Source organism: Scomber japonicus, chromosome 3 (genome assembly GCF_027409825.1).
Source record: "Scomber japonicus isolate fScoJap1 chromosome 3, fScoJap1.pri, whole genome shotgun sequence".
Classification (NCBI taxonomy): Eukaryota; Metazoa; Chordata; class Actinopteri; order Scombriformes; family Scombridae; genus Scomber; species Scomber japonicus.
Genome location: NC_070580.1, coordinates 26,808,434 through 26,828,120, shown reverse-complemented (window position 1 = coordinate 26,828,120; position 19,687 = coordinate 26,808,434). Strand labels below are relative to the sequence as shown.

At 38.6% G+C, this 19,687-nt stretch overlaps 1 protein-coding gene across 1 annotated transcript; it reads left to right on the top strand.

Annotated features, from left to right (window-relative positions):
* Positions 1 to 1,422: 1,422 nt before the first annotated feature.
* ppm1j (protein phosphatase, Mg2+/Mn2+ dependent, 1J) lies at positions 1,423 to 17,224 on the top strand. The gene is made up of 10 exons (XM_053315741.1): positions 1,423 to 1,801; positions 9,402 to 9,516; positions 11,302 to 11,631; positions 12,144 to 12,256; positions 12,564 to 12,648; positions 13,698 to 13,816; positions 14,173 to 14,236; positions 14,671 to 14,778; positions 15,364 to 15,515; positions 16,604 to 17,224. The coding sequence occupies exons 1-10, from the start codon at positions 1,545 to 1,547 to the stop codon at positions 16,749 to 16,751; spliced, it is 1,491 nt and encodes a 496-aa protein (XP_053171716.1). The 5' UTR covers positions 1,423 to 1,544; the 3' UTR covers positions 16,752 to 17,224.
* Positions 17,225 to 19,687: the final 2,463 nt, after the last annotated feature.

The window sequence follows — 19,687 nt, the reverse complement described above, 5'->3', positions numbered from 1 at the left end:
ATACACAAGCATGTACATGCTCTCACCAGTGGTGGAAGAAGTACCCAGATCATTTACTTACATAAAAGTACCAATACAGCACTGGGAAAAAGTCCAAGTAAAAGCTCCAAAGCCATGCATGAAAAATCCTGTAATGTATTACAAGAAAACTGTGGGTACAGTATTGCAGTAAAAGGAGTGGTTTGATCCCTCTGACTGAAATATTCATATGATATAGATTCATTAGTATGTACTGTAAGCAGCATGTTACTGTTGTACTGTAGCTGCTGGAGGTGGAGCTAGTTTGAACTACTTTATATACAGTATCTAGTCAGTTATCTAACCCAAAAGTGAGGGGTGGTGAGATGATTAATGGGAGAGGAAAGAAGAAAAACAAAGTTCTGATAAACAAATCTATTTTCAGTTTTTGGAGTTTTACTCAAATGTTTGATTTTTGGGATATATATTTTTTAATAATTAATTGAAATGAAACCATGTGAGAAGTTAAGAGGGAAAATCACTATTTGGAGGAGCTGTTAACAACTCACAGACATCTGGAATGTGACCCTGACACACTGCTTTTTGTAAGATGGCAACCACCACTGGTTTCATCTTTAACAATGTGTTGATTGTGTCAAATCTTCATCTGAAAAGTAACTAAAGCCGTCAAATAAATGTGGTGAGTAAGTATAGCTTAAAGTAGGATTAAATGGAAATACCCAAGCCAAATATAAGTAGGCTATCTCATAATTGTACAGTCCTTGGGACTCCACCCACACACATGTACACAGATCTGTTTTAACTGTCCTGTTGTTTTAATCCTGATTCTGATTCTACTATTATCTATTGTTGTTATTATTTATTGTTGTTTGAACATAGTTTTATCTGTATGGTCAGATTTACACTGCTTACTGCTTACTTGAGATTTTTCACAACCTCCAACCCAAACGTTTTGAAAAAATTATCAATTACAGAAATGTATAACCCCCTTAAAAGGAGCCCTTTTGGGTATTTTTCATGCTGACAACATCAAATTGTGTCTCATAGAAACAATTTAGATATATAGTTTTAAATATATAGCCTAAAGTCTTGGAATTAGTGAGTTGCAGACAAAATGTGATATTTTGATTGCAGGCTTTATAATTCATACCTGATGGTATCATCATAAATGTGTAGCTGACTTTCACATTAAATCTGTCTTTTCTTGTGGCTGTTGAGGTTTTGAGTCTACTGGGGATTTTCTTTTTGGATGTGTGTGATATTTTCACGGCTGGCTGCACATCCCAGTCAAGCCCTGCCTTTTGAGATGAGATAGATCCTCCTGTCGGATTACAGCCTGCACGCAGCCAGTGAAGGCTTTATTCTGTTTGAATGAGGAAAACATCGTGTATGTCTGTCTGAAAGCTGTCACATGGTGCCAAGGAGGGGGGGGGAAATCGCTTCCTGAAATGATCATCGTCACTGTCTGTGTGTTGTGGTTTTTTTCTGTCTCTCTCTCTCACGTAACAGCATCGCATCGCGTTTGAATTTGGGAGCTTTTTTGCTGCTGGTGTCGGTAGGTGCCGATGATGATAAGCAAAGTTAAAAACGCGATGTCCACTTTGGTGGGAGGGATGATGCCACACGGACACCACCACAATCATCACTCAGGTGGAGGGCAGACCTGCGGACCGGACAGCCTGCCGCCTCGCTTCCCCTACGGCCGGCCGGATTTCTTGGACCTCACCCCGGAGCTCCTGCAGTACTCCACCGAGCACGCATCACGGCCGGTCCTCACGTTAAAGAGAGGCAGCAGGCTTCCCTGGCAGACGGGATACGCAGAGTGAGTGGGTCTAAGCATTCATTGACAAATTGACTTAGAGGACAGTCATGCCCAAATGCTGTGTTTTTATTTCCAGTCTGAGGAGTGTCAGGCCTGTGAGGAGTGTTTTTGTACTGCTGCAGCCTCAGCAGCTCCGAGAGTACTGCAGCAGCCAAATGATGTATGGCCTTTTTTGCTTTTGTACAGTTCCAGTCTCAGTGTTCCTCCTCTGAGCTGCTGTAAATAACATTTATGGAGCAGCTTCTCTGCGTCTGTGTAATTAGACAAAACAGTCCCTATCCTCACACTGTGGCATACAGTGCTCAGAGGTGTTTGCCTGCAGGATACTCAATTTTAAGAAGTGCAAGGCCATGTGAAAATGAAAGCAGGAAATGCTCTCATGTTTCAACTAGCCCTTCTGCGTGGTTTCATACGTGCATTGTGTTATTGATGTTTAAAAAAAAAAACAAAAAAAAAGTGATGACAGCTCAGGTACTTTGTCTCCTGTGCAGAGCTGGTTGTCTGCCTTTTTTATGCAAAAACACATGAGAGGAGCCTATTATGACAAAATTAGTGTGTTTGTATGGTTTAAGCAGTTTTAAGTAGTGACCATTCACATTTGTGAGCTCAAGTGCGTCCATCCACTCCTGGTGTCCTTGAGTTTACTGCAGTAACTCACAGTTAGAGATAGTACATTTGCAGTACTCTAATAGGTAGAGACAGTATACCTGCAGTACTTTCACATACAAACAATACATCTGCTGTACTCTCACAGGTAGAGACAGTACACCTGCAGTACACTCACAAGTAAAGACAGTACACCTGCAGTACACTCACAAGTAAAGACAGTACACCTGCAGTACACTCACAAGTAAAGACAGTACACCTGCAGTACCCTCACAAGTAAAGACAGTACACCTGCAGTACACTCATAGGTACTGGTGTCCTTGAGTTTACTGCAGGTGCTGTCATACTCTCATACATCTGCAATACTCTCACAGGTAGAAATAATGCAGCACTGTTTCATTCAACAACAGTATTGAGACAGTACATCTGCAGTACTCTTACAAGTAGAAACAATACACTCATAGTACTCTCACATAGAAGAAGAAATAATACATCTGCACTCTGCAGTACTCTCACAGGTAGAGAAAATACACCTGCAGTACTCACAGGTAGAAACAATGCAGCACTATTTCATTCACACTATTGGCCAGATTGTGCTGTTTGGACCATTCCACTGAGGAAAAACACAGTCAGACGTACCATTCTCCCTGAGGAGGGGGTTATGAAGGGCTGAATACCTTCAGTGCTACAGTATGTGGGCTGTACCAACGCATGTTGCCCACCTTCCTGGGGAAACACACACACACAAAAAAAGACTGAGTCATGCAGAGTCTCAAGGGGACAAGGATTAGATTTGTGACGACAGCCGTTTCAGAAGACTGAATGAGAGAGGTCAAGTGAGGGTGCTGTGATGAAAAATGGGAGGTTGGCGTGTGGGAATGCGCACCGTCATCAATGCTGTCATCTGCATTCTGCAGCAAATTACTTTAATGTAAGTCGCTGACACTGTAATCACAGCATCAGCAGTGCTGTTTACAACACAAGGTAATCAGCTGATCTGCTCGCACATCAGTTCTTTAAAGCCTTCAAAAGGTGTTAAATTAACTGTGATGCGTGTGATGATTTAGCTGTGCAACACCACCTCAGATTAATCTGGCTGAAATGATAACCGTCACAGAGCAAGATTTATCAGAGTGTCCATCAGCTTCATCCCTTTTGTTTCTGTTTACGTCCCTTGTGGAGTAATGAATTGGAACAATGATGGCCAAACAGTGTAGGTGGACACTGTCCAGTTGGAGGTCACCCCACTGGCTTACACTCAGACTCTCTGCAACTTCTCTACTTAATTAGTGACAGGGCAGGCTGTCATTGTGTTGGTAATAGGGATGTCCCGATCCGATATTGATATCGGAAATCAGTCCGATATCAGCCAAAAAAGTGAATATCGGATTTTATCGGACTGAATCTAAAAACTCCGATATAAACGCTCCGATATAAGCTGTCCATTTACCGCTCCAGCACTTCTATAATAATAGGTGACTCTGGTTTGATCACACTCCAACATAGGTGGCGGTAATGCCCCTTAATTAACGTTGGTGCCGGCCGCGGAAGAAGAGCGTCTCTGATCCAGCATGCACAGCCACGTGATCACAACAACGACAACGTGTGTGCCTGCAGCAAGGTGTAGTGATGTCGGCTGTGTGGAAGTATTTTACTGTAAACTCGGACAAAGACGTTGCAGCTAAATGCAACATTTGTCAGGCGCAAGTGTCCCGTGGAGGGACAGAACCGGAAAGGTTCAATACAACCAACCTCATCGCACATTTGAAAAAACACCACAAAAAAGAACATGAGGATTTTCGCGTGAGCAGCAAGGCGAAGCAACAACTTGAATTGTTTGCACTTTAAAATTTAATTTATTCTATTCAATTGTATAATGATGTTGGTAACCAGTGGTTATTTTGCACTTTAAATATAACATTTTGTTTTTATTGGATTTGTTGAGGTAATACTCTTATGTTGAAGGTTAAAATTTATGTAACCAATTGGTTAATAATAAATGGGTCAGTTTTTCCTATACCTACTGTTGCTGACTATTGTTTTCTGTTATATCACTACAACATCAGTAACAGTAACAGTAACATCACTTTATCAAGCCTTTTCTAACATTCCACACAACAAAATAAGGAATAAATATATGTATGATTCGTGCCTATATCGTATCGTATTGATATCGGTATCGGCCAATACTCAAGGCTACAATATCGGTATCGTATCGGAAGTGAAAAAGTCATATCGGGACATCCCTAGTTGGTAATGAGGATTCATGGTTATTTGTTGTTGGAGAGTCTTGGCTTGGCATCATGCTGATTGAGCAGTTTTTTTTCTCATATGCACAAAATTATGTTAGTAAAAGTGCAGAGTGTCATTACTGTCTCAGTAAGTAAACATACACTTTAACTATATAACATTATTTTTGACAGTTTTGCCTGTTTTGTATAGCTGAAAGTGAAGAGGTTACATGCAGCAAAAGTGTGGCCGGAATTGAAACAGGAACATTGCAGTTACCTGTATGTGGCATGCTCAGTAACCTTTCGGCTACCGGGGCACCTCTGTCTGCAGTTTAAGCACCATGCAGGTTTAGGATGCTACATTTCGTATTGATGCCGTAACACTAGTGTGCAATATTGTGTCAGCGTAAACACATCAGTTCACTTCCAGTTAGCCACTTAAAGTGCATTTGTCAAGTGGATATGTGATACTAATATGGATGCACATTTCCAGGCCCTGACATCATGTAACAGAGAGTGAGTATTATTGTGTCCAGAATCAATATTTCAATGTTTTCTTGATTTAAAGCCAAGATCATTAAATGTAACCCTTACTGTTAATATTCTAATCCTTCACAGTATACAGTATACTTCTGAACAACAAATCTATTATCCATTCATAAACTCCTCACCAATCATAATAATCTATGGGTCATTAATCTAAATGAAACTTTCAGAGAGCAGAGTTTGTGAATTATTTAGTTTTTATTATATTTGTTTATAGAATAAAACATTCACAATCGCACTACCTAAACCAGGATAACATAACAGCCATAATTATTTCATGAATGTTACTGAATGTGCAGAATGCATATCACCTGCAAACAATTTCAGACAGAAAGAATGTTGTTTAGGGTGTTTTTACAGCTCTCAACAGTACAAATGGGTCAAAGTTAAACAGCATGTAAAGGTTAACTCACCTGTAACCATGTATAAATGATTACCTTACCATCTGCAACATCCTTGTGACAATATGAATAATACATGAAAAACCAGTTGCTGGGAGAGCAACAGTAGAGAAAGAGAAGAGCTCAGATCCCTTTATGAAACTGAAGTGAATATACAGGTATAGGGGAGGGATGAATTGGTGACTTTCAACAGAATAACTCCATGCTATCTTTTGTTTTGAGTCTTTTGTTTTCTAAAAAAATTAATCCCTTGTGCTTTTGTACCATTCTCTTTCATTCAGTGTGTATGTTTGCATTTTATGCAATGAACAATATTATTTCTTATAACTGGATTTTGTTCAGTCCTTGTGAAGACTTGTATAGTCCACATGCTGGACTGACACTATCTCTTTCGAAATGTTCTTTTGGTCAGGTCTTGCCAGTGTGTTTCACTTAAACATTGCAGCATGTGTTTTGCAAGCATGACAAGCAACTTCCTCTCCCTGAAAAGGAATTCAAAATATGACAAGACTAATTCTTTGATGCTCCACATGCTTCAAATGGAGATTTTGTGTGCTGTACAGGCCTGTAGTGTTTGTCTATCTGCCAAAATTCACCTAATGTAGCATCATTCACCAACCGTCTTTATCTTATCTAAACTTATCATTCACTGTTTAAAAAGAAAATCCCTCTGTTATACTCTGAAATGTGGCAGTGTTGTGAGCAGAGGAGTTAGAAATACACCCAAAACAGGGCTGCTGGTCATTTGAAATTCATACATGACCACCAGTAATGCAAAGAAATATATTAGCAACAAAGGAAGAAATACACAGACAGCTACAACAGTGACATTCATATTTCAGAAAGGTCAGATTTGAACAACTCCAAATCTAAAAGGATTATTTCAGTGATTCTGAGGTGTTTTCATTCGCTGGATTACATGCATCACTAATCTGCCTCTGATTGAACTGCAAAACTGTTTCCACAGAATCAGCTTTTCCTCAGTGGGGGGTTTTGATGAGACATGACGTGGATCTAAAATAAGATTTTTGTGGGAAAACATCTCCAAACATGAACTAAAAATCGTCTTCATTATGTGTATGATGTTAAAAAGTCCAGCACCTCACAAAGAGGGAATTTACTGGAACTCTCAACTTCCTCTTTTGAACTTTCCTTGCATAATACTGTATACAGTAGGAGGGATCACACAGTGGCTTTCAGTCACAAGTTGTGGAAACATATGACTATGACCGAAACACAGTGATGTGAAAGAGTGACTTGAGCTCCTGGTTTAGAATCACATCTGCCCACGTTACTGACATTATGTTCAATTATAGCTCATTGGGTTCATGTGGCTGCATTTACAAACAAAGAAAAACTGCTGATGATTCATGGGTGGAGTGGTGAAAATGTATTACTTTGCAAAAATGTAGAAACAATATTTTAATATTCAACTAAAATGTTTTTCTCCCTTCTAAATCACATTAGGATTTTTTCATTTCTAACATTGAAAGAAGGCAGAACAAGCTTATTCTACTAGTAAGACATTTTATTCAGAAACGTGACATGTGAAATAATCGTAATATAATATGTGCTATGATGATGTAACATACTGTTAGCCTCTAATTTCTGACCGGAACAGATGCATCCAATAATAGCAAATAAAAAACATATACTCTCTATTTGGTGCCAATTTTTACACAACCAAGCTTCAATGCAATTTTCTGCCTGTAGCCAGCGCTTAGAGATAGAGTGTGACCCCTGCAAAAACACCATGGCTAAGTGAGCGTGTGGCTATAGTAAACCCAGCAACATGCATCACTGTGCCAAAAAAAAGGGTGCTGGCAGAACATTGTGGATTTGCTGTGATCATTTTCCAATATTATGAGGGGGTTTTTGTTTTTTTTTTCCCCAGCCCTGCATCCAGATCTCCAAAAATGTTTTGGCCTTGGCAGAAAGTTTACACGACAATCAGTAGACTTAAAATTCTTCTCTGTCATTAGTCCTAATGTAGGGAGCGCAGTGCAGGACACTGCGGTGCCAGTGCTCTGCTTTCAACTGATTAGAAAGTGAAAGACTTTTTATAATCCTGATTTGGACAGCAGTTGCATTTTGTGCCTCATATTTGCAGCTCTCTCATATCAAAGACCCTGGCCAGGCCACAGCCATTTTCTGTAATGATTGTAATCAGCTAAACTATCTGGAAAGTAAGAGGTCATAGGTCTTGTTTCAGTGATTACTTAGCGATTCTCTCTCGTCTCCTTTGTTTGACTGTACAATTTTTCCTCTTTCTTTTTCAACGCCAGTCTTCCTTTCATTTCTGCTCTCTTGTTCTGTTTCTCTTTCTCTGCTTCCTTCTCTGGTGCTCCCAGCAGTAACTGATAAATGACTAACCCTCTTTCTGCAGAAGTTTCTCAGGGAATCTTAATGACAATACTTGAATTACTGGAATTGAGCAAGGTATTATGTCGTATTATCCGGCTAATGTGTCATTTATCTATAATTGAAGCTGGGAAATGTTATGTAATATACCGGCATGAGGCATGAACTGCAGCCTCTCCAAGTCAGCTTCATATGGCAGCTTAAAGGACTACACTGGTGAATGTTTCAGCCTGTATACTACAAAACACATATACTTAACAACACAGCTAACCAAATATAAACTATCCTGTTGTGTTGTAGATTGTGAATGTGTTTTTCTTTCTAAGCAATCGTTGGTTTCCATTTATTCCTGTAAATATGGAATTCAGTTAGCAGGTTTATTATATTACCATTGGGTTTAATGTCTTTGTCTAATATGAAAGGTGTTGCCTATAGTGTCATTATCATCTATTCAGTTCCAGTCAGTTCTACAGAGTATTTTAGTGTCTTTCAGTTCATTGTTTTGGTTTTACTGCGTACAATTTCACTCTTTTGTTTCACTTGTATCATTCGCATCAGTAGTTTCCAGCTGCAGCATGTACAGTAGCTTCTTTTTTTTCCATTCAGCACCTAACAGCAGATGGACCATGTTAGCAACTAGCTGGTGAACATATTGTAGCAGCTTAAGAGTTAGAAAAAAACCCAGAGCTAACAGTAGAGTGAATTTTGGACTTACATTTGTCAGATGAACAGAAACGCAACTCAACTAATGTATAAGGTGATAATGTGTTTAGCTTGATCCACTGCCTGAAGTAGCTTAAAATCAACTAATGCAGATATAAGGTGCAGAATGATTTCATCAGCATTGTATTACATAAAAAATAAACACAAACCACTGGATGTCTGTAACAGCAGGGATAATACATCTAATCAAGTAATCAAGTTTAAAATTCTACACCATGAATATAAAAATGTAAGTTAAACATGATTCGTAGAGCTGGAAGATGCCAAAACAGTACGGTTTGATTTAAGATTATATTAGCATGCATCTGTTGTGACACCTACCTACAGATTTCAAGCCATAATTAGGTGTTTTATTACTATTTATTGAAATTTTTCACAGATAAAACTACTAAACATAGTTTTCTGCAGCCTCACCACTCTTTTCATCTCTGTTACCCCCTATGAACACTGCTGCAGCGCACACCAGGATGGATGATTCTGCTAGAGTATGAAACAGTGCATTACTCTAAAGCCATTATCCTCCACAAGCATCGGCTCATAATAAAAACACTTAATCCCTCCTGCAAGTTCCCTCTGGGACATTGCTGCATCCTGCCCCACTTTTTTCTCACTCTTAGTCTCTCTCCATCTTTCTGGCTGCTGTTATGTTTTCATGTGGTTAAAGGAAATAGAAAGCAAATTCTATAAATCATCTCCAGTCTCACTTTTCTTCCTTGCCTCTTTCTCCATCAGGGTGATCAATGCGGGGAAAAGTATGCTGAACGAGGACCAGGCCTCTTGTGAGAAACTGTTCGTGAAGAAGCCGACCGGCAAACACCGTAACTCCACTCTGCTGGAGGACAACGGGGTGAGTGAAGGACAAACTCCTGAACAACAAAACAGGAGTCAGGGAATGAGGCTTGAAATGTCCAATAATGTTTTTGAATCTGACATCAGTCGAGTCCTGAAGGTTATTTGGAGTTCTTGTTAATGAAGTCTAAGTAATAGTGCATTTAAATAGTAATCGCCTCACACCATCTGTGCACTGTAGTTATCGGATACCCAATCATGCTTTTTTTGTATCCTGTTTGGATGCATCTTGTTATCTGTATTCCTCTCTGATACTCATGGGACTTCTCATTTTTCACTTTGTACACATTCATTCAGATCTTTCTGATAATTTCTTGACTGTTCCTCTTCTTGTTATCATAAACCAAAGTGTCAGAAATAAGTTCCAGCTATGCAGTAAAGAATATTTAGACCTCTATGTCAAGATAAGACCTGCAAAGAAGACTTTTAACACATTTTACAACTTCAATTTGACTTTTTGTCTCAACTTATCTGTGAAGTATAAAGCCAGTTTAGTTTAATTTACTTTACTTTAGTTTAGTTTAGTTTAGTTTAGTTTAGTTCTCACCCTACAAAGTGAGAAGAGATATGCTAATGTATTGTACCAGAATTAGCTAATACCAAATTTCCCATCTGTAGCCCCATTCAGTTTGTCTTTTACTCCCTTCACTTAAGACTGAAAAGATTCAATTTTCCTAATTTCAAAATAATAACGAGAACAGGTGTTGAATAAGAAACTCAGCACAGGACAAAGAATGAACGTTGTCTGGTAACATTTTACTTGAAAGCATTTACTGTTACTGTACACTATAATTTCATAATAAGCAGTGTTTATTAATCAAGCAGATAATGAATGACAATTTAGTACAGCTGTAAAAATATAAAAATGTTTGTATGAATTATATACAATTTTATCTGCTTACAGTTACAATATAGTGTGGTATAAACCATTTATTACGGTTTATATTCTGCATATGAATGTGAAATAACTTAAAGTAAAGTGTTACCTCATTTAGTCTCCAGATCAATATGTCTGTTTTAGACCCTGATTTCCTAAAAGACCTGCACACACACACGCACACGCACGCACGCACACACGCACGCGCGCGCACAAGGGTGCACACACACGTCCACTTACTGTAAATGAATTACATCATCCCTTGTGTTGCACCACCCCCATTCATTCCCAGCATCATAGGGCAAAGCAGATGTCTTGTGCTAGTTCATCTGTTAGTTAGTCAGTCAGGCCAACTCAGCTTGTAAACATGCCTGCAAACACAAAAGGTGGCCATGCCTTTTCATAACCCGCAGCATCATGGTAGAGCAGCAAAAAGACCTCAGATTATCCTGTAGTTTTTCCATTGCCTGTGTAGTTTCTGTTAGGGCAGATATCACAAAACCTTTGATTTATACTTTAGGAGAATAATACTTTTTCTGTTGATATTTTACATGGCCAGTGTGCTATTCTTTCAATACTATATATAGTTCTATCTTAAATAAAATCTTTATATCTTGACAGCTTCCCCAAAATATTATGTGGAGATTTACTGTAACTGAGGTTCAGTGTGACCTGAAATGGAAGAAACATATTGCATTAAAAATGTCACCAGAGCCTCTAAACCCTCACAAATCTGTGCCTTCTGGCATGAGTTGTAATCTCATGGGAGATTTTTAAACCACATTCGTAACCATAGGAATTAATATCTTTTTATGATTTATATAATATATCACTACTATTATGATTTATATAATATATCATTGCTACTGTTTTTATACTTATTTTATGTCCATGTTACTTTTTTAGGATGGCACAGGAATCCCTCTCCAGTTCTGGGGCGTGTTTGATGGACATGCAGGTTCAGGAGCTGCCATCATGGCTTCCAAGCTTCTTCACCGCCTCATCAGAGATCGTTTGGGAGAAATCTGCCACTTGCTGGAGAACCCCAACAGTGCGCCTCCTATCTGCTTGGCCAAGAACGGCAGCCCGTACCAGGCAGAGACGAAAAAGGGAGCTTCACAGGAACCAGAGGACCCCGATGCTGTCAGCGACTCCGCAGTACGCTTTCACATGGAGAAAGTTGTCAGTTTGGAGAGCCTGGTGATGGGAGTCATAGAGACTGCCTTCAAACAGATGGTGAGCAGATGTTAACAAACAATGCATGCAGGAAAATAAGAAAACAGTCCTTTGAACATTTTAAGCTGCATATTTGCCTCTGAGATCACTGAAAATATTCACTTCATTACCCAGAAATCACTTAAGTATGTTATGATTTGTAAAAACAAAAAAAACAAAAAAAAAAGGAAAAAGACACCTAAGTGTACCGGGAATAGAAAATCTAATTTTAGCAAACCTGACATTCTTTCACTGCCTTTTTTCAGTTTTTTCTGGGTGGATGAGTATCCAAACCTGACCTACTGTCTCTATTGTTTTCACTTTCTTTCAAAATTATATTAATATTAACCTACAGCCGAGGCCTCTCTTCAAAGCCTCATTGTTTCTTTCCATCAGTGTTGCTGTTTTGTTTGAAATATGAATATTTATGCAGAAAATAATGAGTTATAGTGTGATCAGAGGCTGAAGAAGTTCTTAAACCTCTGAGAGTTTTGTGACCCTTTTGTTTTAACTTTGATATTTCTTTATTTCAGGATGACCTAATTGAAAAGGAGAAAACATCTTATGCCATCTCTGGTGGGTGTTGTGCCTTAGCTGCCATGCATATGATGGGGAAACTCTATGTAGCCAACTCTGGAGATAGCAGGTGAGAGTTTAGCTGTCTCAGAGTCTCTGCACTGCTGTGATATACTGTAGAAAAAATATCTAAAACTACATTAAGGTTTAACTGAAGGGTTTTTATAATGATAGGAAGTGTAATTCATTCTAGCTCTCTATTGTTCAATAAATGGAGGTTTATACTTGTGGCTTCTTGTGCCACCTGGGGTTCACTTTGAATACTGCAACATTATGCAGTTACCTAACTACTGGCTGTTTGTTTGTCAAAAATAAAAAAGGGAAAGGTGGTTCTGAATGTTCTCTCTCTTGTCTTTCCTTCCTCATTGTCTCTGCAGGGCTATAATCATCCGAAATAATGAAGTTGTTCCCATGACTAATGAATTCACACCTGAGTCAGAGAGACAGCGGCTGCAGTATCTGGTATTCTTTATCTTTTATAGTACACAAGACAAATACAATCAATGTGCTCAGGGGATTTTCTGTTACACATAACAGGCTGTAAAAGAGACTATAAATACAAGCAGTTGATTGATTTGATTTCGATTTATGTTCTTTTATTTTCATGTCATGCACACAAAGTTCCCAACCCTCGTACAGTTGCAGTGGTCAAACATTACTAAGTTACAGATTGTAATGCAGCTCAGTCTTGCACAAAATATTCTGCCTCCTCTCAAAAAGTTCCCATCCTGAAACACAACTTTTTCATAATCATCCAGCCCAAAGAAATCAACATAAATGGAGGACATTTTACTAAAAAGTACAGGCCATAAAGCTGCAGTTGGTAAGTCTTATAAAAGTAACTTGTCACTATGTAAAGACAGCATTACATGAAACTAGTAATCTGTAAAAAAACAAAAAAAAAACAGGCTCATTTAGCCCCACCTACTGCTCCTACTGCAAACTACCACCACGACTGGACAAAATGACCCAATCAGAGGGGGAGGGATCTGAAAGTTGTACTTCTTCAAATTTGATGCTAAGTCCTCTCTCTCCTCAAAGTTATCAACTGCAGCTTTAAAACAAACAAACAAAAAACCTCATTCTCAGTTTCACCTAGTGCACTCAACAAAGTCTCTCTTCCTCTCTTCCTCCTCTCTGGAGTGACATTAAACCTGCTAGTCTCTTAGTTGATGTTTGCATGTTGAGTTGAGCATGATAAGCAGGCAACCTGGAGAAGAGGGAGGAAATCCTCTTTCACACTAAAATAAATAGCTTCACTTGCCTGTTTTAGTAGGTGGTTGTAGGTCTGAGTCACCGAGTGGGTGGATGATGTTTGTTGCTAAAACAGGGAGCTGTTCTGCACCTTCTGTACGCAGCATACTGTACTGTAGGGTTCCTGTTCCACATAAAATTTTCTTCAGCTTCTTTGTGTTTTGGGAGAGCTGTTTAGTCGTGACAGACATTTACACTGGAGTAAAGCTTTTTATTCTGTAGTTTAATGCGACCTGCTCCATTTTGTGTCACTCCAGGGTTTCCTGAGGCCAGAGCTCCTGGGTAATGAGTTCACTCACATTGAGTTCCCTCGGAGGATCCAGCACAGTGAGCTGGGTAAAAAGATGCTCTACAGAGACCACACCATGACTGGCTGGTAAACCTGGAGATCATTTTCATTCACATTTCTGACAGTTAATTACATTTTAGTGAACTCTTTACTCTGCATTGATCATCCTGTGATTGTTCACAACAGTTTGGTTGTGGAGTGTTCAGAAATAATTATCTCCAATTATTCATCCTGTATATATTCAGTCTAAAAAAAAGTTACATAGAGCAGGTCAAGACCATATTCTTAAATTCAAATTGCTTGTTTCTTCCAGACAGGTCAACATCCAGTACAACAAGTAGTTGGATCCAATTCATTTTTTGCATAAAACATCATTCATAAAAAATGACTAATCATTTAAGCTCTATTCCAAACATGCTTATCTGTTGTTTGCTTTGTTGTAGGGCGTATAAGACAATTGTTGAAGATGATCTGAAATTTCCCCTGATATATGGAGAGGGGAAAAAGGTAAGAAAAAAACCTAATGTACCATACTGGATACACAGATACTGAACAGCAGTACTTATTTCTAAATATTAAGCTGCAGACATGTTCTACTGAGTAATAATGTAATCATAATAACTATATATGTTCATGCACGTTTGTATCTATAACAAGTTGTCTACATCTGATACATTATTGTGTTGCCAAGCTATCCACTATATACTTTGTCTATGCAGATTACATTTAATAAAGCATTTTCATATTTATAAATTACTGGTGTAAATCTGCCACGTCTGCCTGGGCCTCATTCTTCATTATTGTCTCAGAGAACATAGTCTTCACTTAATCCCTCATAAGTGGATTTTCCTTGAACTGAAGCACATCTCAAACCAATAGCCTAGATTATTGTGTTTGTGTGTGTGCGTGTGTGACTTTATTGTGTAATTGTGTGTTGGCAGGCACGCGTCATGGCGACAATCGGAGTGACCCGCGGGCTGGGAGATCATGACCTGAAGGTGTACAACTCCAACATTTACATTAAGCCCTTCCTGTCATGTGTCCCTGAGGTGAGTGTGAGGAGACAAGTAATGCTGGCTGTCAGCACTGCCAGAGGAGTCCTCTCAGCATTGCTGCTTCAACCACCTCATTTTATGAATAGCTGTTAAGCTTGACTTTGTTGCCCATTGCCTCGAAGTGAAAACCTTTTGCATTGCTCAAAGCTTTGTCTCATAATGGGCTTTTATAAGCTCAGCTATGAAAGAAAGGTTAGAAGTGCATGCAACTCTTCATTTTTTTAATATCTTGCGACACATCAGCACTTTTACTTAAAAATAGCCTCCATCTCTTTTGTTGGATTTTACTTTTTTATTTCCTGCTCAAGCACTTCTCAGTATTGCTCAGCATTATAGGAAGCCTCTTTTCCTTAAACTGTGCTTATCTGACTATATGCAACATAAATCACTCTACAGTAGATATAGTATGTGGCTTAATGTTAAAAACGTAAATGAACATGAGCAGCTTTATGGAGCAAATGGAGGTTATAGTTTTGCTGATCTTTTTGGACACAACTGAACACAGTTCAAAATGTTTTTTATAAATCAGGACAGTGTGATGAATTGAATTTTGATCAAGAAAATGTCTCCCTGTCACAGGTGCAGGTTTATAACATGGATGAATACAAACATGGTCCTGACGACGTCTTGGTCATGGGCACAGATGGATTGTGGGACGTCACAACAGACAGGGAAGTGGCAGATGCTGTGTCAGCTTACTTATCCTGCTGTGACCCCTCTGATCCCATGAGGTATGCTGTCTGCCAAGTAATCCTTTACATTAGGCTTTTGTTCTGGCTGTATGATCTGTCATGTGCCGTGCGAACATGCTCAGGAAAATTTGATGAAAGCGGCAGTTTCCTAAATCCACTGTGAAGTAAGGTCAGTGGTGGACTGTTGAACTTATTGTGTCCACTAGGTGGTGATACATTTTAGGTCTCCTGCAAAATTATGCTGACGGTTAAAGTATATCCATTACTTTATTTTAAGAACATCTGTTCAGCCAATTGCAATCCAGTCAGACAGATCTGCCATAAATTCTAAGTTCACAAAGTTTATATATTTTCAGTTTTTGTTGACATTGTACCCTCATTATGTTTATTGGGTGGACAAAATATCAGGAACACTTTTCAATGTAATGCACTCCATAAAGTAGAAATATTGAATTCTTTATGTGTTTATTCACCAGCATCCAGTTATGGATGATAAAGTGAGACAGTAACATCAATAACACTTAAAAAAAAGCTTATATCCTCTTACAGCTACATTATAGTATATAATACTGTGTTTGATTAATGTTCATATAAAGTAAAGTCTTACCATTCATCAGCAATCGACAAAAATGAGGAAGCAGTTTGTCTGATATTCTTACTTGATTGAATATTCATTTATCTTTACTTAGACTCTGAGATATATTGAAGTAGTGACATCATTTACAGTATAGCCGAGCAAAAAACAAACATCATCCCAGGCACACGAGACACAGATAACATATTTGACATTAAAAATAATAAAAACCAAATTAAAGTTAGTCAGCTCCAAATAAGAGAAGTTGGGAAAAAAATAATATGACATTAAAATTTTAAATTGCCCTAAGGATAAATATGGGGTAAGCTTTAAAATGTTCTGCAGATTATTTCCAGGTGGCCGGTACACAGTGCAAGAAACTGGATTTTCCAAGTTCAGTAAAAAACAGCCGGCACCTACAACGTAATCCAATCACTTGAGCGTGAACATGAATCTGTATATCATATGTTGGTTTGTGCTTATCTGTAATTGAAGAGTTCATCTCACTGTTGTAATGACTGTTTTTGCTTTCTGCCCTCTGTGTGTGACGCAGGTATACACTGGCAGCCCAGGACCTGCTGATGAGGTCAAGAGGAGTGCTGAAAGAGCGCGGCTGGCGGCTACCCAATGAAAAACTGGGCTCAGGCGATGACATCACTGTATTTGTCATCCCGCTGGCAGGGCACGAGTCAGAGACATGACGAGGTACTGTGGCGACCGCTATGACAGAGCTGACTCTTCAGGGTCCCTCCAAGCTCCTTAAACCCCAAACCGATGGGGCAGCGGGAGAAGAAAACATCTTTGTCATAGGGAAGATTCGGGTATGAGCAGCACCTTCATCAACCACTAGACCGGACCCAGCCCAGTGTAGTGGTTGCTTCACTTCAACCCGACCCAGGATCGGTCATCCATCTCCTTCGGTTGGTCTCAGTCATGTAACAAAAGATTTTCGGTGACATTGTAAGAGAAGTCGCACTCTTTCTCCCAGACCTGTTGTTTGTGACGGTTGCCTGTGAGAATTAAATCCTTGTAGTATTTCCTTTCCTGTTTTCTGATGCTGGACCGCTACTCAAACCTTTGAATGGACTGTGCATTTTCATGTCATGCCCTGAATGTGACTCCCTTTTTAAAAAAGAAAAAAAAAATCCTCCTGCATTCATTGTTGTAAAGGGGATTGCAGAGGAAATGTGAGGAAACCAAAGAGATGCCTTTATGGCATGAGGATGGAAATCTGTAAAAATGAATGAATAAAACATAAACAATAAGACAAAGAGAAAGTCCATTAGATTCATGTCTGTACATTAAATACGCATGGAGGTTTTACTGAACTAAAAACAGAGGAATGGACCTTTTTTCAGCAATGGACCCAAACAGAATCAGTTGAGTCTGTATTGCCGTATTTCCTTTGTTAAGGAGGAATGAACGACGACACCTTAGGCACTTGAAGAATGTTGCACATGCTGTGTGGTAGCCTGTTGATTTGTGACACGGTGTATATTTTTATTGAATGTGCTCATAGATTGTTTTATTTTCATTGTTACAATAAAGAGAACAGAGGGTCAATCATTTGTTGATTTTTTTAAAAACTACGTTTACTTTTGTTTAACCCTCAGAGGACAAAAAAAGTCATGTGTTGTCATAAATGTCTTGGTATAGTAAGATGTGATAAAACTTCACACATATGCCTTATTATTAAAAGATGAAAGGGACTTGAGAGTTTTTTTCTTCAGCTGCACTAAATTTGATCCTTGTAAAAGTGGCAAAAAACTAACCATTGTATGCCCTTACATGTACCATATACCTCTTTTGTACCATTTTTGTTAATGTCATGTTGTTATTTAGATTATCCATATATTTTTAAAGAAAACTTTGGTTGTATCAGAAGTTTTATTTTCATGTTTCTATCCATAACTGTTACTTTGGTGAGATGATTTGTCCTAGAAAAAGAGCTACCAAAATGTGAGGTAGAGGGATAATGTGTACAAGTTTAGAAATAAATCAGATTTTTCCCATTTGCTTTGAACATTTTTGTCTCTGAGTCTTAGTTTCATGTATTTCTCAACAAGAAATGAACCTTTGGTGCGGTCAACTGATGAGTCAGAGCGGGTCAGAGAGACTGCCAATGACAAATTATGAAGAGGGGAGTTTAGTTTTAGACTCTTGTGGTTAACGTCATTAGTATCATGAGCTAGTGTGGAAGTGAGGATTTATTCGAAGACATGTTTACATAATTAATTTCCCAAGAGTTATTCTGTTGGGCTAACACGTTTGTAAAATATGTATAAACTGAGTTTCTTTTTAAAGTTTTGCCCACTTAGGCTCAAATGTACAACATAAACACGAAGATGTTATTTATTATTTAAGAATGACATGAATTTATAGGCAGTAATAGTCATTATGAAAAATAACCATAAAATAGGAGAATTGTATATTGTGCAGAAATGATTACTGGATGACTGAATAAGTACCCATCATGCACAGGTTTTTGCTTTAGTAGAAGTACAGCAGGACTATCATAAAACTGCTCTGAAACTATCAAAAGTTGAAGTACTCATTATGTAAAAATGTGGCATATTATTGTCTCTATTAATGATTCATTATTATTGACACATTAACATGTAAGCAGCATATAAATGAAGCAAATCAATTTGGGTTCAAAGGTACTTTTAGTCCACCCACACAGTAGTCATGGTTCACAGGTCTATGAAAAGAGAACAAGAAAGAAAGACAGGAGCCGGCACATTTTTCATTCTCATTAGCACATGGACAACGATGAGCTCACATGAATCTTTGCATAGTTCTGACCAGCTGTAACTTGAACAATGGCCTAATCAGCCACAGAAACTGGAAACACCTGTGCAGGGCTCTCGATGAATACCAATCCATCATATTTTGTAAGCTGATCAAATATGTTTTGTATGGAATAATGGTGAAAAATAATTATCTGTCAAATAAATATAAAATACATGGATAAAGTAGCATAAATAGAAATATTCAAGTACAAGTACCTCAAAATTGTACATAGGCACTTGAGTAAATGCTTATAGTGACTTTATGTTAATGCAGAAAATTAATTTAGCCTTCTATATTTCTGTCTTCAGTTCAGATAAAGTGATTTCAGTATTTCTATAGTGAGAACAGTTGCAGCCCTAATTATTTTATAATTCAGAGACATGTTGATGCTGAATGCTCAGCTTTGCTCATATTCACACAGCACACAGGTCTGCAGCATACCTGGCAGCCTGCAGGAAGTGACTATTCCCATGTGAAGTGAGTGGTGGGGGGTTTCATCAGAGGGCCACACTGGTGAGATCCACACCCATCATCCCTCCTGTTGCACGAGTCCTCTTGTACTACGGATGATGTCATCTTTGACCGGGGTGGGGAGGAGGGACCTGAGTGATTCCAGCGCCTACTGCAGCTCCGTCAAGTCACTGGCAACAACACCGGAAGTAAAGGCATATAACCTTCAAAATAATTATCAAAATATAACGTAAAGTTTGATGTTGCTTTGAGGAAAAAACAAGTGTACAAGTCAACGTAATTCACATTGATTATTTGAAATAAGTAATACATTAAGGTAAGTCAAGTGTTTTTATTTTGACAGCTGATGGAAGACATCTGTTGTGACATCAGT